The sequence below is a fragment of the Cygnus atratus genome, unplaced genomic scaffold (assembly GCF_013377495.2).
Source record: "Cygnus atratus isolate AKBS03 ecotype Queensland, Australia unplaced genomic scaffold, CAtr_DNAZoo_HiC_assembly HiC_scaffold_189, whole genome shotgun sequence".
In the NCBI taxonomy this organism is placed as follows: Eukaryota; Metazoa; Chordata; class Aves; order Anseriformes; family Anatidae; genus Cygnus; species Cygnus atratus.
In genome coordinates this window covers 1-25,000 of record NW_026109782.1, presented here as the reverse complement: position 1 = coordinate 25,000, position 25,000 = coordinate 1, and the positions used below count along the sequence as shown (strand labels likewise).

At 69.3% G+C, this 25,000-nt stretch overlaps 7 protein-coding genes across 11 annotated transcripts; 5 read left to right on the top strand and 2 right to left on the bottom strand.

Moving 5' to 3' along the window:
* The first annotated feature begins 6 nt into the window (after positions 1 to 6).
* On the top strand, positions 7 to 3,869 carry UNC93B1 (unc-93 homolog B1, TLR signaling regulator). Of its 3 annotated transcripts, none has more exons than XM_035539823.2 (11): positions 7 to 65; positions 649 to 731; positions 813 to 954; positions 1,041 to 1,356; positions 1,424 to 1,553; positions 1,643 to 1,736; positions 1,810 to 1,934; positions 2,006 to 2,188; positions 2,268 to 2,541; positions 2,764 to 2,882; positions 2,950 to 3,846. In XM_035539823.2, the coding sequence occupies exons 2-11, from the start codon at positions 657 to 659 to the stop codon at positions 3,223 to 3,225; spliced, it is 1,734 nt and encodes a 577-aa protein (XP_035395716.1). In that variant the 5' UTR covers positions 7 to 65; positions 649 to 656; the 3' UTR covers positions 3,226 to 3,846. The 3 variants fall into 3 exon arrangements, with proteins under 3 accessions (XP_035395716.1, XP_050572649.1, XP_050572648.1); XM_050716692.1 differs by having other exon boundaries at positions 13 to 52; XM_050716691.1 differs by having other exon boundaries at positions 26 to 56; positions 2,950 to 3,869.
* A 384-nt stretch (positions 3,870 to 4,253) lies between these two features.
* Positions 4,254 to 7,708, top strand: MAX (MYC associated factor X). The gene is made up of 5 exons (XM_035539862.1): positions 4,254 to 4,376; positions 4,527 to 4,553; positions 6,074 to 6,181; positions 6,598 to 6,721; positions 6,809 to 7,708. The coding sequence occupies exons 1-5, from the start codon at positions 4,341 to 4,343 to the stop codon at positions 6,994 to 6,996; spliced, it is 483 nt and encodes a 160-aa protein (XP_035395755.1). The 5' UTR covers positions 4,254 to 4,340; the 3' UTR covers positions 6,997 to 7,708.
* Positions 7,709 to 7,876: 168 nt separating this feature from the next.
* Positions 7,877 to 12,139, bottom strand: FNTB (farnesyltransferase, CAAX box, beta). 3 transcript variants are annotated; one of them, XM_035539832.2, is made up of 12 exons: positions 12,015 to 12,139; positions 11,054 to 11,118; positions 10,813 to 10,885; positions 10,445 to 10,536; positions 9,679 to 9,825; positions 9,511 to 9,594; positions 9,279 to 9,365; positions 9,067 to 9,196; positions 8,853 to 8,985; positions 8,466 to 8,577; positions 8,271 to 8,385; positions 7,877 to 8,154 (listed from the first exon to the last, which is right to left on the bottom strand). In XM_035539832.2, exons 1-12 carry the CDS (start codon positions 12,096 to 12,098, stop codon positions 7,924 to 7,926), a joined length of 1,353 nt encoding a protein of 450 aa, XP_035395725.1. In that variant the 5' UTR covers positions 12,099 to 12,139; the 3' UTR covers positions 7,877 to 7,923. The 3 variants fall into 3 exon arrangements, with proteins under 3 accessions (XP_035395725.1, XP_050572646.1, XP_050572645.1); XM_050716689.1 differs by having other exon boundaries at positions 7,877 to 8,151; XM_050716688.1 differs by having other exon boundaries at positions 9,511 to 9,825.
* A 1,688-nt stretch (positions 12,140 to 13,827) lies between these two features.
* On the top strand, positions 13,828 to 16,054 carry RAB15 (RAB15, member RAS oncogene family). The gene is made up of 7 exons (XM_050716690.1): positions 13,828 to 13,986; positions 14,517 to 14,577; positions 14,688 to 14,748; positions 14,844 to 14,921; positions 15,014 to 15,105; positions 15,546 to 15,612; positions 15,716 to 16,054. Exons 1-7 carry the CDS (start codon positions 13,863 to 13,865, stop codon positions 15,869 to 15,871), a joined length of 639 nt encoding a protein of 212 aa, XP_050572647.1. The 5' UTR covers positions 13,828 to 13,862; the 3' UTR covers positions 15,872 to 16,054.
* Positions 16,055 to 16,768: 714 nt separating this feature from the next.
* On the top strand, positions 16,769 to 17,669 carry GPX2 (glutathione peroxidase 2). The gene is made up of 2 exons (XM_035539861.2): positions 16,769 to 17,061; positions 17,162 to 17,669. Exons 1-2 carry the CDS (start codon positions 16,837 to 16,839, stop codon positions 17,510 to 17,512), a joined length of 576 nt encoding a protein of 191 aa, XP_035395754.1. The 5' UTR covers positions 16,769 to 16,836; the 3' UTR covers positions 17,513 to 17,669.
* Positions 17,670 to 18,145: 476 nt separating this feature from the next.
* CHURC1 (churchill domain containing 1) lies at positions 18,146 to 20,252 on the bottom strand. Its single transcript, XM_035539874.2, has 4 exons — positions 20,139 to 20,252; positions 19,897 to 20,032; positions 19,019 to 19,089; positions 18,146 to 18,551 (listed from the first exon to the last, which is right to left on the bottom strand). Exons 1-4 carry the CDS (start codon positions 20,175 to 20,177, stop codon positions 18,459 to 18,461), a joined length of 339 nt encoding a protein of 112 aa, XP_035395767.1. The 5' UTR covers positions 20,178 to 20,252; the 3' UTR covers positions 18,146 to 18,458.
* Positions 20,253 to 21,449: 1,197 nt separating this feature from the next.
* On the top strand, positions 21,450 to 24,995 carry SPTB (spectrin beta, erythrocytic; the record flags this gene model as incomplete). Its single annotated transcript, XM_050716687.1, has 4 exons — positions 21,450 to 21,463; positions 24,294 to 24,479; positions 24,569 to 24,720; positions 24,897 to 24,995. Coding segments are annotated over exons 2-4 (387 nt in total), but the record flags the coding sequence as incomplete, so codon positions are not given.
* Between the last annotated feature and the right edge of the window lie 5 nt (positions 24,996 to 25,000).

Genomic DNA, 25,000 nt, shown 5'->3' with positions numbered 1-25,000 from the left:
AGCGGCGGCGGCTCCGCCCCGGCCGGCCCGAGCGCGGCGGCGGGTCCGGGGTGTCGGTACCGGGGGTACGGGGCTGGGGGCACGGGGTGCGGGGCTTGGGGTGCTGAGTGCAGGGCCTGGGGTGCTGAGTGCAGGGCCTGGGGGTGCGGGTCACGAGGGTGCGGGGCTTGGGGGCGCACGGCGTGAAGATGGAGAAAGAACGGGCGCAGGGTTCGGGGATGCAGGGTGCAGGGTTTGGGGGCACCGGGTCTGGGGGCGCAGGGTTTTGGGGTGCACAGTGTGAGGATGGAGAAAGAATGGGTGCAGGGTTTGGGGGTGCCGGGTCTGGGGGTGCCCAGCGAAAGGGTGCGGGGTTTGGGGGTGCAGGGTGCAATGGCTGGGGGTGCAGGACCTGGGGGTGGCCGGCACAAGGGTGTGGGGTTTGGGGGTGCACTGTGTGGGGACAGAGTGGGCACAGGGTTTAGGGGTGCAGGGCACAGGGGTGCCAGTGTAGGGGTGCTGGATGTGGGGGTGCAAAGCACGTGGGTGCAGGGTCTGGGGATGCAGGACACAAGCAGTGCATGGTTTTGGGGTGCCAGGCACAAGTGCAGGATTTTGGGGTGCGGGATACATGGAGCACCCCCCTGACACCCCCAGTCTGCCCCACAGACGCAGCGATGGAGGAAGAGCCCAGCTGCTGCCAGGATGCGGCCAAGTTGGCAGCAGGCGAGGGGCTGGGCGCCGAGATGCAGGTGAGGGGGGGGCACACGAGGCCAAGGGGGGGCTCCCCACTAGTGGAGGCACCCCAAGGGCTGACCGGGGGGTGCCCGCAGCTGGACGACGTGGTGGGGACGCACCCCGACTACAACGAGGAGGAGGAGGAGCAGAAGTACTTCCGCCGCAAGCGCCTCGGCGTGGTGAAGAACGTGCTGGCCGCCAGCCTGGCCGCCACGCTCACCTACGGCGTCTACCTGGGTACGGCCCTGGCCCCTTGGGGACCCCCGGGGACAATCCCCTTGGTGCGGGGGCAGCGGTGTGACGGCTGCTTGGGGCCCCCCCAGGCCTGCTGCAGATGCAGCTCATCCTGCACTACGACGAGACCTACCGGGAGGTGAAGTACAGCAACATGGAGCTGGAGGACATCGACCGCAAGGTGCTGATGGGCATCAACGTCACGCCGGTGGCGGCGCTGCTCTACACGCCCGTCCTCATCCGCTTCTTCGGCACCAAGTGGACCATGTTCCTGGCCGTGGGGATCTACGCCCTCTTCGTCTCCAGCAACTACTGGGAGCGCTACTTCACGCTGGTGCCCTCCGCCGTGGCCATCGGGGTGGCCATCGTGCCCCTCTGGGCCTCCATGGGCCACTACATCACGCGGTAGGCAGCGGGGAGCGGGCGGGCAGGGGGGATCGGGGGGTGGGCTGACCCCCGCGTCCCGCTGCAGGATGGCGCAGAAGTACTACGAGTACGCCAACTACAAGGAGGAGCACGTGCAGGAGCAGCGGCAAGCACCGCGGGGCGCCTGCAGCACCTACATCGTCATCTTCCAGACCATCTTCTACGCCTGCTTCCATGTGAGGGCCAGCGGGGTGCACGGTGGGGACCGGGAGGGGACACAGGGGACAGCTCAAGGCTGAGCACCCCCCTGCTCCGTGTCCCGCAGCTGAGCTTCGTCTGCGCACAGATGCCCATGCTCTTCTTCCTCAACAACTACCTGTACCAGCTCAACCACACGCTATACGGGGTGAAGCACTGTGGTGAGTGCAGAGGGTGGTGCGGGGCGGCGGGCACTGTCCCGGTGGGTGCTGAACCGCGGCGTGCACCCCGCAGGGACGCTGAGCCACGGCACGCTGCCCGGCTTCAACAAGACGGTGCTGCACAGCCTGCCCCGCAGCGTCAACCTCATCATCGTGGAGAGCGCCCTGATGGCGGCCGCCTTCCTCGCCATGCTGGTGGTGAGTGTGGGGCCGGGCGGGAGGGGCTGGGCGGCCACCGGTGCCTCACCGGCTGCTGCTGCCACGATCAGGTCCTGCTGCTGTGCGGCTCGGCCTACCGGCCCACCGAGGAGATCGACCTGCGCAGCATCGGCTGGGGGAACATCTTCCAGCTGCCCTTCAAGCACATGCGGGACTACCGCCTCCGCCACCTCCTCCCCTTCTTCATCTACAGCGGCTTCGAGGTGCTCTTCGTCTGCACCGGCTTCTCCCTGGTATGGCGCGGGGACGGGATCGGGGTGGCGGCGGGGGGGACGGCGCGGCCGGGCGACGCTGAGCCTGTCGTCACTGCAGAACTACGGCGTGTGCGCCCTGGGGCTGGAGAAGCTGGCATACCTCCTCATGGCCTACGGCTTCTCCGCCTCCGCCTGCTCCAGCCTGGCACTCTGCACGCTGCGCCTGCGGCGGCAGTGCCCGCTGCTGGCCGGAGCCTTCGTCCACGCCGCCATCCTGGTGACGCTCTTCTGCTGGGCGCCCGAGCCCCGGCATGTGGTGCAGGCACCTCTGCTCTACTCCATAGCCGTGCTCTGGGGCATGGGCAGCGCCCTCAACAAGACCGGCATTAGCAGTGAGTACCGGGAAGGTGCCGGCGCAGCCTCGTGTCCCCTGGTGTGGCCAGGTTGTGCCCAGCTCCCCGACACGTCCTCTCCTCGCGTCCCCCGGCACCTCGGCGTGGCGGTGCCCAGCTCTGTGGGCCCACAAGCAAAGAGCAGGGCACCCGCAGTGCCTCGAGAGGGGACCCCGGCATGGGACGGGGACACTGATGGCCCGCACCCGTCTCCTCCCGCAGTCCTCCTGGGCATGCTGTACGAGGACAAAGAGCGCCAAGACTTCGTCTTCACCATCTACCACTGGTGGCAGGCGCTGGCCATCTTCGCCGTGTACCTGTGGTCGGGGCTGCCCATGAAGGTGAGCGGGGACGGGAGATCCTGGGCTGTGCGGGGCCGGCCGGCCGCTGAGCGCCGCTGTCCCGCAGGCCAAGCTCTCCATCATGCTGCTGGCGCTGGGGCTGGCGGCCGGCTCCTACCTGTGGATGGAGCGCAAGCTGGCTCAGCGCGTGTCCTACCGCCTGCCCCGCATCCCCCGCCCGCGCCACAAGATGAAGGGCTACCGCTACCTGGAGGATGACGACTCCGATGAAACCGCTTCGGAGGGTGAGGGGGCGAGCCGCCACGAGGACGACGACCGGCACCCGGCCGAGGCCAATGGCAGGGACGAGCTGCCGAAAGACGAGGGGGAGGGAACAGATTAGACGTGGCCTGTGCCAGCAAAGCCCAAGCCCCCATGCCAAAGCCCAAATCCCGCAGAAAGCCCAAGTCCTGCAGAAATCCCAAATCTTCACAGCAGAGCCCAAGTCCTGCAGAAAACCCAAATTCCCATGGGAATCCTAAATCCCTGCAGAAATCCCAAATCCCCACAGCAAAGCCTAAATCCCGCAGAAAGCCCAAATTCCCATGGAAATCCTAAATCCCTGGAGAAATCCCAAACCCCTCAAAAATCCCAAATCCCCACAGAAATCCCCAATGCCCACAGCAAACCCAAATTCACATGGAAATCCTAGATACCCACAGCCATCTCAAACCCCTCAGAAAGCCCAAATCCCCAACAGACCCAAAATCTCCACAGAATACCCGATCCCCACAGACATCTCAAAGCCCCACAAAAATCCCAAATCCCTCAGAATGCCCAAACCTCACAGAAACCCCAAATCCCTGCAGAAAGCCCAAATCCCCGGAAGTCCCAAACCCCTGCAGAAATCCCAAATCCCCCACAAAAATCCCAAATCCCCCGCAAAAATCCCAAACCCCCGCAGAAACCCCAAATCCCCTCGGAAACCCCAAACTCCCTCAGAAATCCCAAATCCCTGCAAAAATCCCAAATCCTACAAAACTCCCAAACCCCCGTAGAAATCCCAAACCCCCTCAGAGATCCCAAATCCCTCAGAGATCCCAAACCCCTCACACCTCACCCTCACACCCCCCCGACACCCTCGGGCCCCCCCTCCCCGGGACGCCGTCCCGGAGCCCCCCGCCGCCCCCCGGCCCCACAAAGCCGCCCCCGGCGCCGCCTCTCGCTGCCTTCGCGTCGCGGCGCCCCCACCGCCCTCCATGAGGGAGCGGGCGCGGCGCTTCCGCTCGCCTACCGCTTGTGGGGCGGGGGACTACAGCTCCCGGCGGGCAACGCTGCGCGCGTTGCCCGCCGGGAGCTGTAGTCCCCCGCCCCACCCCCTCCCATCCCCGTGTTACCCCTACGAACTCCCCGCCCCACAACGCCCCGCGCGCGGGCGGGCGGGCGGTCACGCGCGGCGCAGGCGCGCTGCGCGCTGTTGTTGTGGCGGCGCGGCCCGCGGCTCTCCGGCCGGCAGCGATGAGCGACAACGACGACATCGAGGTGGAGAGCGACGTGAGTCCGCCGCCGCCCCCCTTCCCCGTGCCCCCCGCCGCTGCCCGGGTGGCGGCGGCGGAGCGGTAACGCTTGGTTTCTCTCCCCCCCCCCCTCCCCCGCCTCCTTCCGCGCCCCCCCCCCCCCCGCCCCCGTCCTGCGGCCCCTCAGGAGGAGCAGCCCCGCTTCCAGTCAGCGGTACGGGGGGGCACGGGGGGGGGGGGGGAGGGCTGTGGGGGTGGGATTTTGGGGGGGGCTGAGGGGGTCTGAGGGGGGATTGGAGGGGCTTGGGGGGGGGATTGAAGGGGCCGGGGGGGGTTGGAGAAGTCTGGGGAGGTATTGGGGGGTCTGGGGGGGTGCTGTGGGGGGATTGGGGGGGCCTGGGGGGGGATTTGGGGGGCCTGAAGGGGGTTGGAGGGATCTGTGGAGGTATTGGGGGGGGGGTCTGGGGGGGTTGGAGTGGTCTGGGGGGGTAATGGGGGGGCCTGGGGGGGTTGAAGAGGTCTGGGGGGGGTTGGGGGGGCTTGGAGTGGTCTTGGGAGGTATTAGGGGGGCCTGGGGGGGGGGGGTTGGGGGGTTCTGGGGGTGTTTGGGGGAATCTGGGGTCTCTGATATTGGGGGGGGGTCTGGAGGGGTGGTATCAGGGGGGTGGGAGTATCTAGGGGGGTGTTTATGGGGATCTGCTATTGAGGGGGGGTCTGGGGGGGTGCTATTGGGGGTGGGGGGGGCCTGGGGGGTGTTTGGGGGGGGAGATCTGGGGGCTCTGCTGTTGGAGTTCGGGGGGGGTCTGCTATTGGGGGGGTGCTATTAGGGGGGTGGGGGATGGTATTGGGGAGGTGGGGGGGGGGCCTGGGGGTGGTTACGGGGATGTGGGGGTTCTGCTATTGGGGGGGCTGAGAGGGGTCCGGAATTGGGGGGGAACTTGGGGCTGTTATTTGGGGAGGTGTTTGGGCGGATCTGAGGGCTGTATTTGGGGGAATCTTGGGGGCGTCGTTATTTGGGGGGGGGGGGGGAATCTGGGGGGATGTTTGGGGGTGCCTGTGGGCTGTGTTATCTGGGGGGAGCATTTGACGGGATCCGGGGGCTGTCCTGGGGGGGATCTGGAGGCTGTGTTGGGTTATGGTTCTGGGGGATGCCCGTGGGGCAGTGGGTTTGGGGTGTTTAGGGGGGATCTGAGGGTTTTGATCAGGGATCGCTGATTGTTGGGTGGTGACTGGGGAGGGCGCCCATGGGGTTTGTGTCCTGGGGAGGTGGGGGGGGGCTGGGTCTGTTTTAAGGGGATCCCACAACAAGTGGCTGTGCTTGGGGGGGCTGCGACAGACAACACTTGCTCTTTTTGGGGGGGGGGGGGGGCACGGGATGTGGGGCCACAGCTTGTGGGGGGGGGGGTGGAGCTGTGTCTCATTGAGGGGGGATTTGAGGGGTTTGTGCCTTTTTCTTCCTGAGGGGAAGGGGGAAGGGGGGGTGGTGGCAAAGCTGCTGCCCCCCTTTTAGGGCCACCCCCAGACGGGGCCCCCCAGCTCCGCTGCAGGCTCCAGCGCTTCCCCCTGCACCAGGAAGCCACCCACGGGCTGTGCCACGGGGAAACCGAAAGTGCTGCCGGGGTGGCCCCGTGACCCCTCCCCGCACGCACCCCGTGACCCTGGGTCACACGCTGTGTCCGTCTGTCTGTCTGTCTGTCTGTCTGTCGTCCCGTCCCGTCCCCCACCCCCCCGCAGGCAGACAAACGAGCCCACCACAACGCGCTGGAGCGCAAGCGGCGGGACCACATCAAGGACAGCTTCCACAGCCTGCGGGACTCCGTGCCCTCCCTGCAGGGAGAGAAGGTGAGGTTGTGGAGCGCGACGCAGGGCAGGGGGGGGGGTGGCGTTTTTGGGTGCTCGCTCCAGCTTCCCTCCCTGCTCTCCCTCCCCCCCCCCCCCCCTTCAGGTAGCTTTGCTTCCTCCTCCTGCCTCGCCCGTCCCAACGTCACCCGGCCAAGGGTTTGGCACAGGCAGGGCGATGGCGCGGCCAGGGCAGAAATATGACAACGCAGCCACGAGGGTGCTGGCGGCCCTGAAAGCACGGCCCCTGCGGGGGGCCCACCCCCTGGGGATCTGCGCGGGGTCCCCGAGAGGAGCGGGAGGGATCCTGCTGGGGTTCCACGCGGCAAAGCCCCCGGTGCTGCGGCAGGAGAGCCCGCGGAGCCCTGCGGAGCCAAGGTCTTTATTTCGCCCCGTGCCGCTTCCCACTATTGCTACAGGCATCCCGGGCCCAAATCCTGGACAAAGCCACAGAGTACATCCAGTACATGCGCCGGAAAAACCACACGCACCAGCAGGACATCGACGACCTCAAGCGGCAAAACGCGCTGCTGGAGCAGCAAGGTGAGCGGGGCTGCGTGCCGGGGGGGGGCGGGGAACGGGACGTGGTGGCACCCCCCCCCGGGGTGACAACACGGCCCTGCCTTGCAGTGCGCGCCCTGGAGAAAGCCCGGTCGAGCGCCCAGCTGCAGGCCAACTACCCCTCGTCGGACAACAGCCTCTACACCAACCCCAAGGGCAGCGCCATCTCCGCCTTCGACGGTGGCTCCGACTCCAGCTCCGATTCGGAGCCCGAGGAGCCGCAGAGCAGGAAGAAGCTGCGCATGGAGGCCAGCTAGGCTGCCCCCCCCCGCCGCCACTGCCACCCCCGCGCCGGGGCCTGCGCCCGCCCGCCGGCCCCGTAAGGACTCGTCCTTCTCTCCTCGGGGCTCTCGGACTGCGGCCTCGCAGCCCCCCCGCGCCCCGACGGACTTGGGGGGGCCTGGGGACCGCACGGAGATGCCCCCACCGCCCCCCCGCCGCTAGCGAGCCCCTCTCCGCGCCCCCCCCCTCTTCGATTTTATATGAGCATTTCTATTTATACCCAGGGACCACTGCAGCCCAGAGCTGAGCACGAGGCTGTGCAGGAGACGGGCGGCCCCCGTCCCCCACCCGCCTGCGGGGGCCCCTGCCCTCCGGCCAGCGCCGGGGGGGGGTCTCGCTATTTATTTTCTGCGTGTGCAATTCCACCTGGCCCCCCGCCGCGCCGCGGGGACGGCGCCCCCCGCCCTCCACGGCACAGAGCTGCAGGGCTCGGGCTGGGTGGTCTGCGTGTGCGTCCTTCCCCGTCCCCCACCTCCCCCCTCCCCCCCCCACACACATCCCCGAGCCCCCCCTCCCACCTCTGTGTCATTTTCTGAACTGTCCCCGTAGGTGACCCCGTCCCCCTTTTAACGCCGTTCATTCCATGGATCTAAAGTATGTTGTACATACTGCCCAGAGTTGTCTTGCAAGTTAAGGCTTCCCTTTACTATAAGACTATAAATAATAAAAACAAAAAAACTTATTTTATCCTTCCCCGTGGTGGCCGCGTGTTCTTGGTGCTGCTGGGGGGGGGGAGTGGGGGGAGCAGCTCCCTGCGCATCCGGGGCGGCGCGGGGTCGGGGCTGGAAACCCCGCGTCCCCCGGCGGCAGCTCCGCGCCGCTCCGTGCTCCTACTCACCCCGCGCACAGCCGAGGGCGGGTGTCAGCTCTGCTTTATTGATGCCACGCCACCCGCGGCGCCCTCAGCTCCCGCCGGGGAGGGCGGCAGCGGTGGTGGCCGGCCGTTTTTTTTTGTTTTTTTTTTTGGTATCGCTAGCACCCTGAGGACCTCGCTCTGCTTGGCCGCGCCGTCCGAGGGGGAGCGGGGCCCTTACCCCCGCCGCCTCCAGGCTGGGCACGGGCTGCTGCAAGAAGTGCATCACCGCCTTCACCACCTTTTCCGGGGCGATGTTGTAGACAGGATGCGTGGGCTGCTGCCGGAGCGGAGGAGAAGGCACCTGAGCCAGGCCCGGCAGAGGAACATCCCCGGCGTGGGGGCCCTGCCCGCCCTGCAGACCCCCCCCCCCGCCCCGGGGATGGCAGCACCTACCAGGCGGTTTTCGGGGACGCCCACGACCACCTCGTGGTGGAGGTCGCCGCTGCCGAAGTGCTGGGCGATGGCCAGCCCGCTCAGGCAGTAGCAGGTGTGGTAAAAGTCCCGGGACCTGGTGGGGGGAACCCGGGGGCGCTGAGCAGGGGGGGGGACTGGGGGCGCGAGGCCGCCCCCCCCGCCTCGGGTACTCACTTGCCCGGCTTGTCGAGCAGCCCGCCGGCCGGGCACTGGCAGCACAGGAGGATGTACTCCTGCAGCGCCGACTGGTCGAACATCCAGCGTGCCATGCTGAGCGCCGCGTCGTCTGCGGGGGCAAGGCGGGCAGTGAAACGCCTGGGGGGCCTCGGGATGAGAGCAAATCTCCCCCGCCCCGGGAAACACCGGCATGTTTGCCCAGAAGCCCCTTTCTGCCACAAAAAAGCCTTCAGGGAAGCCCATCAGGTCCCTCCCGTGCCTGCCGCACCACCCTCCAGTTGTTCCGCAGTTTGTTTCCTTGCTAAAACTCGCCCGTTTCTCCCCTCCCCGCAGCCAATTTTAGAAGCAGACGAAGCCGGTGACCCCCGCCCGCTGCCGACTCACCCCGGGCGTGGAGCGCGCGGTGCAGCAGGGGCAGCAGCCCGGCCTGCCAGAAGGAGTAGCAGCCGTCCACCAGCTTGTTGCAGCGGCCCTGGAAGCCGCCCTCGAAGCGCATCTGCCGGCCGGTCACCCAGTGCTGCAGGGGACAGAGGGGAGCGGGTGGCACTGCGAGGACGGGGACATCCCCCGGCAGCCCAGGGCCCCCCCCAAAACTCACCAGCAAGCTGCGGAGGTTCAGCAGGTGCTCCTTCTTGAGAATGACCAGCGCCGCCACGCCGCAGAAGGTGTACCCGCCGTGGGCCTCCATGCCCGGCACCCCGCCGATGCCGCCCTCCCAGTTCTGGCACCTGCGCGGGGGCGACGCTGAGGATGGCACCTGCAGGGGGGGGGCACCCACCGTCCCCTGCGCCCCCTCGGCTGGCTCCTCACCTCGCGATCCACTCGGCCGTCCCGGCGAAGAGCGCGGGCGTGAGGACGTTGGTGAGCGACGCCACCGAGGCGGCGCAGTAGGCGCTCCTGCGGGAGAAGGGGGGCTCGGGGCTGCGGCAGGCGCCTGCCCCGTCCCCAGCCCTGGGGGCTCCGCGGGTCTCACCCCGCGCTGCGGTGGGGGGCAGAGACCCGCTGTGGGGCAGGTGCCTCATCCCCCACGGCGCTCACCCACCTCACGTCCACCTCGCCGCCGATGTGCATGAGGAAGGAGCCATCGGGCTGCTTCAGCGCGTGCAGGTACTCCAGGAGCTTCTTCCTGCGGGACGCGGGTACGAGGGGCAGCGCGGACCCGGCCCCCACCCCGCTGCAGCCCCCGCGCCGTGCTGGCCCCCCGCTGTACCTGTCGATGACGCCAAACGCCTCCTCCGTGCCGATGATGCAGAGCGCGTTGACGGCGGCGTAGGTCGGGGCGAGGTGGGGGTGCTGGCCGGGGCCCCCCCCGAAGCCGCCCTGCGGGCTCTGGCAGCGACTCAGGAACTGGCAGACGCTGCGGGGACAAGCAGAACAGCTGGGGAGGGGACCCCAAAACGGCCACCAAGGTGGGGTGGGCAGGAGGACGAGCCACCGCGGGTGACGGCAGGAGCTGGCGGTGGCACCGAGCCCTCCCCTGAGCGGGCAGACCCCTCCCTCAGCGCTTCCCCCAGCAGCGAAGGGTTTCAGACCTGGCTGAACATCCCCAGGAGCTTCCGGAGGATTTCAACCTGCTCGTGACACGGGGACATCCCCCACCTGAGCGAGGGAGAACCTGGGAGAAGGGGACAGCCCCCGTGCCCCCCCAGGAGGTTGAAGCCAGGTCCCCTATCTCCCCCCTCTGTCATGAGACAGCACGAGCCGTGCCGCCCAGCAAGAATGGGCAGCATTGACGGCCCCGAAGGACACAAAGCACTTTTGTGCTGGCGCCAGGGCCACGGGGATGGCAGGAGGTGGCCCTGGCTGTGCCGGGCGGACACGGGAGCAGGCACCTCCGGGCTCACGTGGGCGCACGCGGAGCAGCTGCCTTCTCCCGGGGGTGCTGCGGGTCGGACCCAGCTCGGGGGGGTGCTCCCGGTGTCAGCACCGAGGTGCCCGGGCCCCCCAGCGCCCCGCAGGAACCAGGGGTGACTTACTCAGAGGCGACCGCCTGGGGAATGGGCTCCTCCAGCAGCTCCAAGCTGTGCAGGATCCAGTAGCAGAGCCAGGGGCGGCTGGCGTCCAGACACTGCGGGGACAAGAGGGGACGGGCAGGAGGCAGGGAGAGGGGCCAGACAGAACCCCCAAACCCGCAGCTCTGGGGCACCCTGTGGGGACAGGCACGACCCAAGGGGACCCGCAAGCAGCACGGGAACTGCTCCGCCTGCCCCAGGGCCACCCGACAGCCAGCAGCGAGGGATTCGGGGCGAGAAACACCCGGTGATAATTAAAGCAGCACCCAGAGGCTGAAGGCATCGCCCAGGCGGGGAGCCCCGGGGCAGAACGCCGGGGCCGTGCCCGGTACCTCGTAGGCTTCACTCAGCTGCCGGAGGCCTCTCTTCAGGTAATGGAAGTGCTTCTCCCGCTGCAGGACGAATCTGCAAGGCAGGCAGGGCGCGGCGTCGCAGCGCCGCCAGCTCCAGCCCCGGGACCCGTTGGCCGCCAGAGCCAGAATTTTGGCTTTTTTTTTTTTTTTTTTCCCCTATTATTGCTCTTTATCCTTATTCCAACTTCCCGCAAGTGGAGGGAGCATGGTGGGGACTTACTGGGCGGCGTGGTGGTTCGTCTTGTAGGCGTCGAACACCTCCTGCACGATGTCCTCCACTTTGCTCTGCGGCACCGCGAGCACCCGGGTCAGCGCCGCCGGGAGCTGCCTCCCTGCACCCGGCCCCGCGGCGCCTTCCAGCAGCTTCCACCCGTTTTGGGTTTAAGGTCAAAGCCTCACGGAACCCTCCCCGCCCTGCACAACATCCCCGGGGGCTGAGGGCACTGATGCAAGAGGCGCAGCCGGGGTTCTTGGCTGGGCAACGCCTTTCACCCTGCGGGGGGCATCCCAGGATCGGGGTGGGGGGCGCGTTCGCCCCCCTGCCTCTCTTGTACCCGGCCCCAATGCCCCTTGGAGCTCGGACCCCCGGCTCCAGGCTTCACAGGTCCCTCCGTCCCCAGACCCTGAGCCCCTTCAGCCCCTGGCCTCCCAGCTCCGTGCCCGTGCTCCTTGAGCCCCCAGACCCCCGGTCCTGAGCCCCCCCAGACCCCAGACCCCCACCTCCGGCCCTCCCCAGCCCCAAGCCCCTCGAGCCCCTCGGCCCCAGACCTGGGACCCCGAGCCCCCTCTGCCCCCAAACCCCTTCAGCTCCCGGTCCCCCAGCTCCATCCTCGTGCTCCTCGAGCCCCCGGACCCCCGCCCCCAAGCTCCGGCCCTCCCCAGCTTCGGGCCCCCCCATCCCCGAGTCCCTCGGGCCCAGACCCCCGACCCCAAGCCCCCCCTGCCCCCAAGCCCCCCGCCCCCAGCCCCCCGCCCCCGAGCCCCTTCAGCCCCCGGTCCCCCAGCTCCGTGCCCGTGAGGACCCTTGGCCCTCAAGACCCCCGGTCCCGAGCCCCCCCGGCCCCGAGTCCCCCGGTCCCGAGCCCCACGGGTCCCCCGACCCCAGCGCCCCCGGTCCCCGGTCCCCCAGCTCCGTGCCCGTGGGCCCCCTCCAGCCCCCAGCCCCCGGCCCCGGGCGGCACCTGCTCGCTGGAGGTGTGCGTCCTCACGCCGTCGTCCCGCAGCCGCCGCCGCCCGCCGGGGCTCCCGGGGCAGGCTCCCGCCATGCTGCGGCCGGCCCGGGCGGGGGCAGCGGGGCCGACGGCGGCCGGGCGGGGACACGCGGCCACGCCCCCTCCGCGCCCGCCTGGCCACGCCCCCTCCGCGCCCTGGCCACGCCCCCTCCGCCCCGCCTGGCCACGCCCCCCCCCCCCCCCCCCGCCACCACCCGGCCCGGGACCGGCGCGCGCGCGTTGCGCGGGGCGACGGAGTCGGCCGGGGCGGCGGGCGCGGCGTCCGCCGCGTGACGTCACCGCGTGGCGTCACCGCGCCGTGACGTCATGCCGGGATGCAGGGCTCCGTGCTCGGCGCGCTGCCGGCGCGTGTCGCCGGAGCCCGTCGCGACGTTGCCGCTGCCGCGCTGTGCCGCTGCGACCCTGCAGCGCGTTGCACCATTGCACCGTTGCGCTGCTGGGGCGCGTGGTGCCATTGCACAGCTGCACCACCTCGCACTATTGCACCAGGTTGCCCCCATTGCACAGCTGCACCGTGTTGCGCCGTCGCACGGCTGCTCCATATTACGCATTTGCAGTATTCCGCCACGCTGCAGTATTGCATCGCGTTGCACTATTGCACTGCTGCACCGTGTTGCGCTATTGCACCATCGCACTTCTGGGGCACGTTCCCCATTGCACAGCTGCACCATGTTGTGCCATTGCACTACTGTGCCACATTGCACTGCTGCACCACATTGCACTCTTGCACCACGCTGCACCGTTGCACAGCTGCACCCTGTTGCACTGTTGCACGGATGCTCTGTGTTGCACGTTTGCACTATTCCGCCACATTGCACTATTGCACCACGTTGCACCATTGCACGGCTGTTCCATGTTGCACCATCGCACTGCCGCACCACATTGCACCATCGCACTGCTGCACTGTGTCACACCATCGTGCAATGGCGCCGCGGCGTCGTGCTGCACTGCTGGGGCACCATGTTCGCTCTGCTGTGCTGCTCCGCGCTGCACCTCCACATCACGGTGCTGCCGGGTAGCCCGCTGCACGGCCCCGCTGCACGGCGTCGCTGCCCTGTGCTGTGCTGCTGCATCACTGCGTGCGATGCTTCCCCATGCCACTGTCCCGGTGGCATTGCATCGCTGTGTGCAGCCCTGCCTCGTTGCACCGTGCCGCTGCCCCACGTCGCTGCGTGGCTGCACCACCGCTGTGCTGCTCCGTCTCCTCGTGCCACCACCGGGCTGCACCGCACTACGAGGCCCGGGCCAGGCCCTACTGCACGTGGGGCTGCCCCACGCTGCCCTGCTCTGGGCCCCTCACCTCCAAGCCCACCCCCAAGTGTCCCCAGGTCCATGCCCGGGTGTCCCTCCCCAGTGCATCCCCACGTCTCTCTGTCCCCATAGCCCCCCGGTGCACCCCCATGCCCCAGGGCACCTCCCGGTGCCCCCCCGGTGCCCCCCCTCGCATCCCTGTGTCCCCCCAGCTGCATCCCCCCGCCGTCCACCCCCGTCCCCTGCTCCAGCCCCGGTGTCCCCCCCGGTCCCCAGCGCACCCCCAGCTGCCCCCCACCCCCGGTGCAGCCCCGCGCTGCCTCCCGGTGCCCCGGCTCATCTCCCGGTGCCCCCACCGGTGTCCCCCCGGTGCCTCCCGGTGTCCCCCCCCCCGGTGCCTCCCCGTGTCCCCCCGGGTGCATCCCCGCGTCCCCCCGGCGCATCCCCGCGCTCCGCCCCGGTGCCAGCCCGGCCGCCCGGAGCGGCGGCGCAGGAACCCGCCCCCGGTAACGGCGGCGGCGGCGGCGGCGGCGGCGCGGGGCCGCCATGGCCAAGCAGTACGACGTGCTCTTCCGCCTGCTGCTGCTCGGCGACTCGGGCGTGGGCAAGACCTGCCTGCTCTGCCGCTTCACCGACAACGAGTTCCACCCCGCGCACATCTCCACCATCGGTACCGGCACCGGGGGACGCGCGGCAGCGGGGAGCCGCGAGCGGCAGGGAACGGGGGGCACCGGGGAAGCCGCAGCGCTGGGGGGGGAAAAAAAAAAAAAAAAAAAAAAAAAAAACAACGGGAAAAACGGGGGCACCGGGAGCACCGCGGCACCACCGGGGAGCCGCCGCCGCGCCCCGCCGCCGGGAGCGGGGAAGCCGCGGGCACCGGGGATGCGCCGCGCTGGGAAAAACGGGACACCGGGGATGGAGCGCCGGGGAACCGGGGGCACCGCCGGCAGCTGGGGCACCTGGGAACCGGAAAAGCGAGGAGCGGCGGGCACCGGGGCGGCGGGGGAGGTGGGGGGGAGCCCGGCCGGCACCGGGGGCATCGCAGAGCTCCGGCACCTTGGGGCACCGGGGGGCTCCGCTTGGAGGCACAGCGTGGGCCGGGGGGTGCACCGGGGGGGGGGGGGGGGGCACAGGGCAGAGCCCTGCCCCCAAATCCCCCCGCTCTCCCCAAAACCCCCCGCGTGCCCCCGGCCTGGCCAGGCGTGGACTTCAAGATGAAGACCATCGAGGTGGACGGCATCAAGGTGCGGATCCAGATCTGGTGAGTGCCGGGGGGGGCCGCACCCCACTGATGTGCCCCCCCCCCCGGGGTGGGGCTGGAGCCTGGAGCAAGCAACGGGGCCCCCCCGACCTCCCCCCCATGTCCCCCAGGGACACGGCGGGGCAGGAGCGGTACCAGACCATCACCAAGCAGTACTACCGGCGGGCACAGGTAGGGGCATGGCAGGGGGAAACTGAGGCACGGGGGGGGGGGGGGGGCGGTGGGGGAAAAATACTGCCCCCCCCTCCCCGGTGCTTCTCCCACAGGGCATCTTTCTGGTGTATGACATCGGCAGCGAGCGCTCGTACCAGCACATCGTCAAGTGGGCCAGCGACGTGGATGAGGTGAGGGTTTTGGGGGGGTCCCCCGAAGCGGTGACACGCTGGTTTTTTACTGGGGGGGGGGTGCTGATGCACACCCCCCCACACACACACAGTATGCGCCCGACGGCGTCCAGAAAATCCTCATCGGGAACAAGGCGGACGAGGAGCACAAGAGGCAAGTGGCCAAGAGCAAGGGCTGCTGCAGGTGAGCTGGGGGGGGGCAGGCACCCCCAGCATGTCCGCCCCCCCCAAAAAAAAGCCCAGCGGCCCCCCCCAGGGCCCCCTGCACCCCAAGCATCCCCAGGCCACCTGTGCTCCCTCCCGGCATGGCAAGGGACCCCCGACCCCCCTGCGGTCTCCCCTATAGCCCAGGGCCCCCCCTGCACCCCCAGCGTGGCCAGGACCCCCCTGTCTGCCCCCCAAAATGCCCAGTGTCCCCCCTAATGCCCCCCCCATCCCCCCACGGCACCCAGCGCATGGCCCTGGGGTCGCACCCCACGGGACCGCTTGCCGTCCGTCTGTCCACGTGCCTGCGGGGAGCAGAGGGGCTGGAGGGGGGAGGTTGGGGAGGGGGGAGAGGGGGCGAACCCCCCGCCCCCCCAACCCCCAAAATCACATCGGCGCCGCCGAGCCCTCGCCTTGCAGCTGGCCAGGGGAGTACGGCATGGACTTCTACGAAACAAGTGCCTGCAGCAACCTGAACATCAAGGAGGTGCGTGGGCTGAAGGGGGGGGGGAAAGGAGAGGCAGCCGGGGTGTGCCCCCCCCCTCTCCTTCCCGGCCCCCCCGGGCTCACCCCCCGCTCTTCCGCCGCAGTCCTTCACGCGGCTGACGGAGCTGGTGCTGCAGGCACACCGCAAGGAGCTGGCGGGGCTGCGTGCTGCCGCCGTGCCCCCCGACCTGGCCCGGCTGGAGGAGGACGAGCAGCAGCCCCCGGGGGGGCAGGACAGCCCCAAGAGCTGCTGGTGTTGAAGCCCGTTCGTTCCTCCCCCCACACAAACCCCCCGGCTCCCCGCCGCCGCCAGACCCGTTTTGGGGAGGGGGGCTTGGCGTGCGTGGGGGGGTCCCCCAGGCGCTGTTTGCACACCCCGCGCCCCCTCCGCCCCCCGGTTTTGCACACTCGGTTTCCACAATAAAGGAGATGCTGGAGCCCCCCCCCCCCCCAGCTGGCTCGTCTGGTGCCACCGGGACGGTGTCCTCGGCACCGCAGGCAAAGCCGGGCCGCGGCAACCCGAGCGGCGATGAATAATGGAGGGGCCGGGCCGGTGTCCCCTTTCCTGGCTTGGGGACGCGGCTGGGGGGATGCAGGGACATCGAACAGCCTGGCAGCGGGCACTGGGGTGGGTGGGCATCGGGATGGGTGGGCACTGGGATGAGTAGGCACGGGGGTGGTGGCTGGCACCGGGATGCTGTTCCTTACTGGGATGGGTGGGCACCAGGATGGGTGGGAACTGGGATGCCGTTCCTTACTGGGATGGGTGGGCACCAGCAGGTACCAGCTTGCGGGTGGGCACTGGGACAGGGCCCACTGGTTCCAGTGGGCCGGGTTGGCCAGGGAAGGAGAGGCGTGGAGGCACCCGTCCCTCCCCATTGCCTGCCGGGGCGCACCCAGCACACCACGAAGCCAAACCACCCCGTTATCTCCCCGCGCCCCAGCTGTTTCCAGCTGTGCGGGGAACCCTTGCCCCAAGAGGGACAGCACCCGCGCCCCACGCCGCAGCGGTGTGAATTATTGAGGCGGGTAGGAGCATCGCCCCGGCCTTCCTCTGCCTCTTCCTCGTCCCCTTGGGCCGGTGCCAGCGGGTGGGACGGCTCCGGTTTCTGCCAAGTCACAGCGGGGCGCGGGGACCTTGGTGGCGTCACGTGGGCGCCGGGCGGCCCTTAAGGCGCGCGGGCAGCGGGCGGGCGGGCAGCAGATCCGGAGCGCACCCGCAGCCATGAGCGTCCCCATCGCCAAGTCCTTCTACGACCTGAGCGCCACCTCCTTGCAGGGGGAGAAGGTGGACTTCAACGTCTTCCGGGGCCGCGTGGTCCTCATCGAGAACGTGGCGTCGCTCTGAGGCACCACGGTGCGGGACTACACCCAGCTCAACCAGCTGCAGGCTCGCTACCCGCGGCGGCTGGTGGTGCTGGGCTTCCCCTGCAACCAGTTCGGCTACCAGGTAGGTGCCCAGCATGGGTGGGGGGGGGGCAGGGGGGGGCACAGAGCCCAGTGCTCGGGACAGCGGCGGCACAACCCCGGTGTCCCCTTCCCCGTCCCAGGAGAACGGCACCAACGAGGAGATCCTCAACTGCCTCAAGCACGTGCGGCCGGGGGGCGGCTTCGAGCCCAACTTCACCCTGTTCCAGAAGTGCCAGGTGAACGGGCAGGACACCCACCCCGTCTTCGCCTACCTGAAAGCCCACCTGCCCGCCCCGGTGGACGAGCCTGACCACCTGATGACCGAGCCCCGCTTCGTGGTGTGGAGCCCCGTGCGGCGCTCCGACATCTCCTGGAACTTCGAGAAGTTCCTGGTGGGCCCCGAGGGGGAACCTTTCCGCCGCTACAGCCCCCGCCTGCCCACCGCCCAGGTGGAGCCCGACATCCAGCGCCTCCTCAAGCTGGCCAAGTAGGGCTGTCCCCCTCCCCGGGGACGGCCCCAGCCCTCCGCCGGGTGACGGCCCCCTCTGAAACCCCCGCGGGGAGGGGGCCCGATGTGGCGGCGAGCCGGGGCCACCGGGGTGGTGGGCGCCCAGATGGGGTCGGCTGCAATAAAGGAGCAGGAGGCAGCGCCCGAGCACCCCCGTTTGTGTCCCCCCCAGCCCGAGCGCATGGCGGGCGGTTGGGTCCGGGGAGCGGCTGCGCGGGGTGGATAAGAGCCAGGCGCGGTTGCAACCCCACCCTGGGGGGGGGGGGGGGGGGGAAATTTTGGCAGCCCCAAGGTGAGGGTGTGCTGCCTGTCCTGCCCTGCCCGCCCCAGGAATGCACACCCCTGAGCAGGACGGGGGGGGGGTACTGCAGTGCTGGGGGGGGGGGCAGCGATCTCGCTACACAGCCCCCCGGGGGGGAAATGGTTCAGGCGTGGGGTTTGGGAGGCTGCGTGTGCGCCTGGGACACAAGGAAGGGTGGTGGGAAGGGAAAAGACTGTTCCATCCCCGAGCAGGGCCCCAGCGCCCTTTGCTGGAGGGGCTCGGGGGGCTGAAAATCACCCCCGCCCCCTCCTGTTCCCATCCACACAGGGGGAACGATCCCAAAGCTCCCCGAGCTGTTACACGCTCACATTTATTGCCCATGCGGACCCCTTTGGGGCAGGACGAGGTGGCTGTGCCATCCTGAGCCGTTTTGGGGGCGGGTTTCTGGGCCCCCTCCCTTTGTTCAGTGCGAGGGGGGCTCAGGAGCAGGCGCAGCATGGTGCTGGAGCAGAGCAGGCAGCATCCAGCATCGGGTGTCCACCGCATCCAGGCTGGAGGTTTGAACTGGAGCGGGAACAAAGCCCCCCAGCGCCAGCAGCGCGGTCCCACAGCTCCGTGGGGCACATGGGGAGTGGGGCCGGGGGCTGTGCCGGGGCACAGACGGGCTTCAGAAGAGCGGGGTCATCTGGCGCGGGTCGTCAGGCAGGATGCTGATGGAGTCCTCGGCCCGGCCGCACAGCAGGCACAGCATGGTGTACTCCTGCAGCGGGACACGGCCGCGGGGCTTTCAGGCTGCTCTGTCCCTCCCCGACTCCTCTCCACCGCTGGGGAAACCGGAGCCGGGGCCGGCACCTGATCCCCGACTGCAATCGGACCGCGGCGGATCGTGTTTCATCCCCCGGGACCCCATTTCCCCGGAGCCCATTTTCCAGCATTTAGCTGCTGAATGGGAAATGCGCCAGGGAGGAGGGCTGGGAAGCGCGAATCCGGCGCTGAGACAGCGCCGCGGTGAGCCCAAGGCTCCTGTTTCCAGCTCCTGCGCGTGCCGAGCTCCTGAGATGCCCCCGAGGCGCTCGCCTCCGAAGCTGCGCAGCTCCCTCCTGCGGCTGCGAGGGCAGGAGGGCAGCAGCAGGACTCAGGGCGTCTCTGGAGCCGGGGAGAGGCTGCTGGGGACCCCAGGGGACAGCGGGGACCCCCGGGAGGACGGGGAGCCCCAGGGGGACGTACCTGGTAGTCATCCACCACGCTGAAGGTGTACTCGTGGCGTGCGATCAGGTGGTGGCAGTTCTTGCACAGGTCTGCGGGGCAGGAGCAGTTTAGGGGACGTGCCCAGCCCTGGCACCGCTGTCCCTGGGAACCCCCAGCCTCACCCCCAGACCCTTTGGTGCCCGAGCCCCCACCTGAGGGGCTGACACCCCCCTACCCGCCCCAGTCCCCAGGGTGGGTCCCCAAGCACAACTCACCCCCAGGCACCTCAGCGTGCAGCAGCCCCCCAGACCCTCACCCAACCCCCCCAAATAACCCCCCGAGCCCCCAGTAACCCACCAGAGCACCAGATCCTCCCCAGGGAGCCCTCCCAGAGCAACAGGACCCCCCAGATTATCCCTCCAGGGCAACAGGACCCCCCCCATGACCCCCCAGAGCACCAGATGTCCCCCAATACCCCCCCCAAAGCACGAGACACCCCCCCCCAAATAACCCCCCAGAGCACCAGATACCCCATAACCCCGCAGACCACCAGGACCCCCCAACACCCCCAAAGAGCACCAGGACCCCTCAATAACCCCAAAGAGCACCAGATGCCCCCAATAACCCCCCCCCCAAAGAGTACCAGGCCCCCCCCAATACCCCCACAAATCACGAGACCCCACCCCCACAAATAACCCCCCAGAGCATCAAATACCCCATAACCCCCCAGAGCATCAGGACCCCCCAACACCCCCTCCCAGAGCAATGGACCCCCCCCCCCCCCCAAGTAACCCCCCAAAGAGCACCAGAACCCCCCAATACCCCCCGCCAGGACCCCTCCCCAGTAACCCCCAGCCCCCCAACCCCCCCTATATCACCCCCACACGTCGCCCCCCCCTCCGCCCCCGTCCCCACACGATCGTAGGTGACGATCTCGTCGTCGCCCCGCAGGCCGGCGGCGCGGTTGCCCAGCAGCACCAGGTCGCGGCGGCCGCACTGCGCGCAGCCCACGAAGTTGAGCAGGAAGGAGCCGCCCTCCAGGCAGGTGGTGCCCTGCGGGGAGGCACCGAGAGGCCCGGTAACGGCCGGTAACGGCCCCGTAACGGCCCCGTAACGGCCGGTAACGCCCCACCCCCCCCCCCTCAGCCCCCGCCCGTACCCGCTCGGGGAACTCGGTGCCCACACAGCCCCCGCACATCCCGCCCGCCGCCGCCGCTCTCGCGAGACTTCCGCCGCGGGGGGTGGGGCTTACGGAAATGGGCGTGGCTTCTGTGGAAGTGGGCGTGGCTCGCGGAAGCGGGCGTGGCTCGCGGAAGCGGGCGTGGCCTGTGGAAGTGGGCGTGGCGAAGAGCTGCAAGTGGGCGTTCCCTCCCCGCTTCGTTGCCTCCCAGGGAGGGGAGTGGGCGGGGTTTGGGTGGGAAAGGGGCGTGGTCGTTCGTAGCCCCGCCCCCGCCCCGGGTAGCGGGGAGGGGGTGCGCAGCCCTGGGGAGGGGGCACCTAGGGTTAATGGGGGGCACCCAGGGTTAATTAGCGGGTACCCAGGGGTGATTGGGGGGGGGGGGGGTGCCCAGGACTAGTTGGGGACAACCCAATCTTGCTGGGGGTACCCAGGCCTAGTGCGAGGTACCTGGGGGGGCACCCAGGGCTAACTGGGGGGCACCCAGGATTATTAATTGGGGGGGGGGGGGTACCCAGGACTAATTGGGAGCACCCAGGACTAATTGGGGGTACCCAGGGCTGCCTGGGGGGGTACTTAGAACTAATTGGGGGCACCCCAAGCTGGCTGGGTTCCCCAGGGCTAGTGCAAGGTACCTGGGGGGGGGCTATAAGGGGACACCCCCCAGGGCTAACCTGGGGGGGGCTACCCAGGACTGATTGGGGGGGGGGGTACCCAGGATTAACTGGGGACAATCCAATCTGTTTGGGGGTACCCAGGACTAGTGCGAGGTGGCTGGGGGGGGCACCCAGGACTAATTGGGGGGGGCACCCAGGACTAATTGGGGGGGTACCAGGACTAATTGGGGGCACCCCAAGCCGGCTGGGGGCGCCCAGGGCTACCGCGAGGCACCTGGGGGGACCCTGGGGAGGGGGCACCCGGGGCTAACCGGGGGGGGGGGGCACCCAGCGCTACCGGGGGGGGGTCCCCGCGGCCGGCGGGTCCGTGGCGCTGCGCCGCGCCGCGCCGCTCCGCGCCGCCAGGTGCCGGTGCCGGTACCGGTGGCGGCGGCCGGGGGGGGCCGCTGTGCTGCATTGCGGGGCGGGCGGGCGGCCCGTCCCCGCCCGCCTCCGCCCGGCCCTCCCGGGGGGGGGGGGGGGGCAGAGCGGGGCTATCTGGGCCGGGCAAGCCGCTGGCCCCCGGCAGGAATGTCCCGATAATGTTATTTATAGCGGCGGCTCCGCTGCCCCCGCCCCGCTCCGCTCCCGGCCCGCCGCCGCCGCCGCCGCCGCCGCCGCCGCTCGCCCTCCCGCCGCCGCCCCGCGCAGGTGAGCGCCCCCCCCCCGGCAGCGGGACGCGACCCCTCCCCCCCCCCCCCGGCAGGCAGCGGGGACACACGGGGATCCGCTGCCACCCCCCCCCTCCGGGGTGGCCGCCACCTCCTGTGCCCCCCCTCCAGGGCTGTTCCCGCTGTGGGATTTTGGGGGGGGCATGCGTGGGGAGGGGGGGGGGGGTCACCCGTGGGGGCTGCGCACCGGGAGTGGGACATGCCGGGGGGGGGCATTTAGAAGGGGGGGGGGACCCGCGGCGGTGACACGGTGACCCTGGCCCACGCTGTCACCCTGTGGGATTTTGGGTCCCAAGAAGAGTTTGGGTGCCCTTGGCGGGGAGGATGCTCCGGGGGTGCCCCGTGCCTGCGCTGCTCCCCCCGGCTGTAATGCTGGGGGGGGGGGGGGGGGATTTGGGGTGCCCGGGGAGGGTCCCGCGCGTTTCGGGGAAATTTCGCAGCCGCCTGGCTTTGGTGAGATAATAACTGCTGGTCGTGGGTGAGCGAGCGGGGAGCGCTGCCGGGGTGTCCGGGACAGCAGCCCCGTGCGTGGCACGTTCCCGGGTGCTTTCGGGGCCCTGCATGGAGATTTGGGGGGTTTGGGTGCCCCCCGCCCCGGGGGCAGGAGCGGGGCTGAGCCCAGGCCTATTTATAGCCAGAAATGCGCGCGGCGTGTAAGCACGTGTGTGTGTGCCACGGCGGCGTGGCTCGGTGACACCGGACAGCCCGGCTGGGACAGTGACGGTGGCGGTGACGGTGACGGCCAGCCCAGCCCTGGGCAGCCCAGAGCCCCGCTCCTGCTTGGCCCCGGGGGGCGAGCGTTGGGCATCGAGGTCCGGCGGAGCCGTGCCGTGCCGTGCCATCTGCTCCCGGCCCTGGTCGCACGCCCGCGGCGCTGCCGGTGGCTGCGGGGCCGTCCCTCTGTTGGCAGCGGGGCTAGAAAGGAAAAAAATGACTGCTTTGGGAAAACGAAGCTGGGGAAAATGAAGCAGCCGGGGCGATGCTGAACGCCAGCACCCCGGCACCCCAGGGTGCTTTGTTGGGGCGCTTCACTCCGGTGAATGGTGCCCGCTCCTGTGCTGGTGGCTGGCACTTGCATGCAGCCTGGGCGAGCGGGGAAGGGGCTCGGGGCGCGGCGGGACCCCCACATTCCACGCGGACACCGGGCACAGCGGGGGGACCTTGGCGGCGGCGGCGGCTCGGTGCCAGCCCCTGGCCGGGAAGTGCTGATTCACGGCGCCGAGCCGTGGCCGGGGAAGGCAGAGGGGTGCAGCCCGCAGGCTGGGTGCTCGCCGCCGGGGCTGCGGTGGTGGGACGCAAACCCCCGCGTGGAGCAGCCGCCGGTGGGCCCCTGCTGGGCGCCGTTGTTCTCCCGGCGGCGCTGGTGCGGCAGAGGGAGATTTAAAGGCTCGGAGAGCGCCCGCGTCGCCAACGCACGGTGTTGGCTCGCCCAGGGCCCCACCGGAGGCTCAGAGGAGGAGGAGGATGCTCACTCCCCGCTGCTGTTGCAGGCACAGAGACCCGGCACAGCTCGGCACACCCGCAGTTCCAGGGGGTTCCCAAAATTTGGGGTTCCCCATGGTTGTTTTTTGTTTGTTTTTTTTTTTCTGAGCCTGGTGCTGGCTGGCAGCGGCACAGAGCCAAGGGGTGCCGGGGGTGCAGTGTGGAGGGCTGCGTGCCCCGCTCTTACACATCCCCATGTGCTCCTGCACATGCTTGCGTTGCCCTGCATGTGCTCACAAACAACCTTGCATGCATCTGCTTGCACATGCACGCTCTTGCGCACTCCTGCATGTCCTTGCACTTGTGTGCACACTCTTGAATGCTTTGGCATGTTCCTGCATGTCCTTGCTCGCAACTGCGTGCTCTTGCATGTGCGTGCTCACATGTGTGTACTCTTGCACACTCTTACATGCTCTGGCGTGCTCTTGCACGTTCTTGCTAGCACGTGCTTGCTCTTGCACGCTCTGGCATGCCCTTGCTCGCGTGCGCACGCTCTGGCATGCCCTTGCACACTCTTGTGTGCATGCCTGCTCCCAAGCCAAACTCCTGCCTGCGCTGCCGAGATTAGGGTGCAGAGAAAGCGCCCAGCCCTGCCGGCCCCCGATAAAGGCCCCCCCGCCACGTACGGGTGTTTTCCCCCCCTGCAGCCCTGGGGGTCATCCCTATGCTCCCCAGTGTCCCTGTGCATCCCCACAGGCCCCGGGTTTGGAGGGGTCACCCTGGGGGGCTGCTCAGTCCCAGGGGTGCCTGGCTGGGTGCACCCTATGAGACAAGGAGGGTGCCAGGATTTTGGGGGGGGTGCTGTTGGGAGAAGGGGGGGTCCGAGTGAGTGCTGGAGGTGGCAGCCCTCAGCCTGGCTCCCTGCACCCTTCGGGGGCCCCAGGGTGGCCGCGCAGCCCCCCCGCCTTCCCGGCAGCTGCTGGCAGGCATTTTTAGATACCGGCCCGTCCTATCTGCGTCTCAAATGTCCCCGGGGGCGGGTGTCCCCTCCCGGCCCCCCCCCCCCAGCAGCTGTCATCCGCTCTCCCCGTGAAGCCCCTCCCGGCGCAGGCGTGGGGCAGGTGCCCACAGCCCTCGTGTCCCTTAGGGGGTGTCCATGGGGACGCCACCCACGGGCGCTCTGGCACCCACATGGGGACGCAGCGGCGTGAGCCACCACAGGGTGACAACGGCTGGGGGCACCCTGAGCGTGTGGCACCTCCGTGCCCCGAAACACCTGGGGCGTGGCGCTAAATCCCGTTGAGCCGATTAACCGGCAGGTCTTAGCCACAAATCCCGGTGCGTGGTGGGGCGGCAATGCCCGTGCCCACGTCCCCGCCACCCCACAGCGGCCCCTTCCCCGCAGCCGACGGCCGCCCGGCTGCGGGACGCCGGGACCATGACCTCGGAGAACGACTACGACCACCTGGAGCTTCAGCAGTCCTACAGCCACTGGGACGCCTCTGACGATGAGCTGGACAACGACAACAGCTCCGCGCGCCTCTTCGAGCGCTCCCGCATCAAAGCCCTGGCAGGTGCGGGGATGTTTTTTTGGGGTCCCCGTGGTCCCCACCGGCGTGGCGTGGGGTTGTCCCCGGTGCCACCGTGCCCGCTGTCATTGCAGACGAGCGGGAGGCGGTGCAGAAGAAGACCTTCACCAAGTGGGTGAACTTGCACTTGGCTTGCGTCACCTGCCGCATCTCGGACCTCTACCTGGACCTCCGGGACGGGCGGATGCTCATCAAGCTGCTGGAGGTGCTGTCCAAAGAGATGCTGGTACGAGTCCCCTCCGGGTAGGGAACCCGCCACCCGTGCCGTGCCATGCGCTGCTGCCTCCAGTGCTGCACCACGGCTAGCGTCGGGCCGGGGTGGGGATGGTGGAGGGGCGTCCCTGGGCAGGGCAGGGGGTGCCCAGGGGTGAGGGCAGGGTGCTGAGCACTGTCACGCCCCAGCCCAAGCCCACCAAGGGCCGGATGCGGATCCACTGCCTGGAGAATGTGGACAAGGCGCTGCAGTTCCTGAAGGAGAAGCAGGTGCACCTGGAGAACATGGGCTC

Bases quoted from the DNA above. Each gene is read 5' to 3' on its own strand.
- UNC93B1 (XM_050716691.1), top strand. From the start codon at position 657: ATGGAGGAAGAGCCCAGCTGCTGCCAGGATGCGGCCAAGTTGGCAGCA. The intron at 2,189-2,267 runs GTATGGCGCGGG...TCGTCACTGCAG, and splicing joins TCTGCACCGGCTTCTCCCTG to AACTACGGCGTGTGCGCCCT. The intron at 2,883-2,949 runs GTGAGCGGGGAC...GCTGTCCCGCAG, and splicing joins GGTCGGGGCTGCCCATGAAG to GCCAAGCTCTCCATCATGCT.
- MAX (XM_035539862.1), top strand. From the start codon at position 4,341: ATGAGCGACAACGACGACATCGAGGTGGAGAGCGAC. The intron at 4,377-4,526 runs GTGAGTCCGCCG...GCGGCCCCTCAG, and splicing joins ACATCGAGGTGGAGAGCGAC to GAGGAGCAGCCCCGCTTCCA. The intron at 4,554-6,073 runs GTACGGGGGGGC...ACCCCCCCGCAG, and splicing joins AGCCCCGCTTCCAGTCAGCG to GCAGACAAACGAGCCCACCA.
- FNTB (XM_050716688.1), bottom strand. From the start codon at position 12,098: ATGGCGGGAGCCTGCCCCGGGAGCCCCGGCGGGCGGCGGCGGCTGCGG. The intron at 10,537-10,812 runs GTACCGGGCACG...TTGTCCCCGCAG, and splicing joins AGCTGAGTGAAGCCTACGAG to TGTCTGGACGCCAGCCGCCC. The intron at 8,155-8,270 runs GTAGGTGCTGCC...CCGCTCCGGCAG, and splicing joins GCGTCCCCGAAAACCGCCTG to CAGCCCACGCATCCTGTCTA.
- RAB15 (XM_050716690.1), top strand. From the start codon at position 13,863: ATGGCCAAGCAGTACGACGTGCTCTTCCGCCTGCTGCTGCTCGGCGAC. The intron at 14,578-14,687 runs GTGAGTGCCGGG...CATGTCCCCCAG, and splicing joins AAGGTGCGGATCCAGATCTG to GGACACGGCGGGGCAGGAGC. The intron at 14,749-14,843 runs GTAGGGGCATGG...CTTCTCCCACAG, and splicing joins AGTACTACCGGCGGGCACAG to GGCATCTTTCTGGTGTATGA.
- CHURC1 (XM_035539874.2), bottom strand. From the start codon at position 20,177: ATGTGCGGGGGCTGTGTGGGCACCGAGTTCCCCGAGCGG. The intron at 19,090-19,896 runs GTGTGGGGACGG...CCTGCCCCGCAG, and splicing joins CGAGATCGTCACCTACGATC to ACCTGTGCAAGAACTGCCAC. The intron at 18,552-19,018 runs GTACGTCCCCCT...GTCCCGCTGCAG, and splicing joins GCGTGGTGGATGACTACCAG to GAGTACACCATGCTGTGCCT.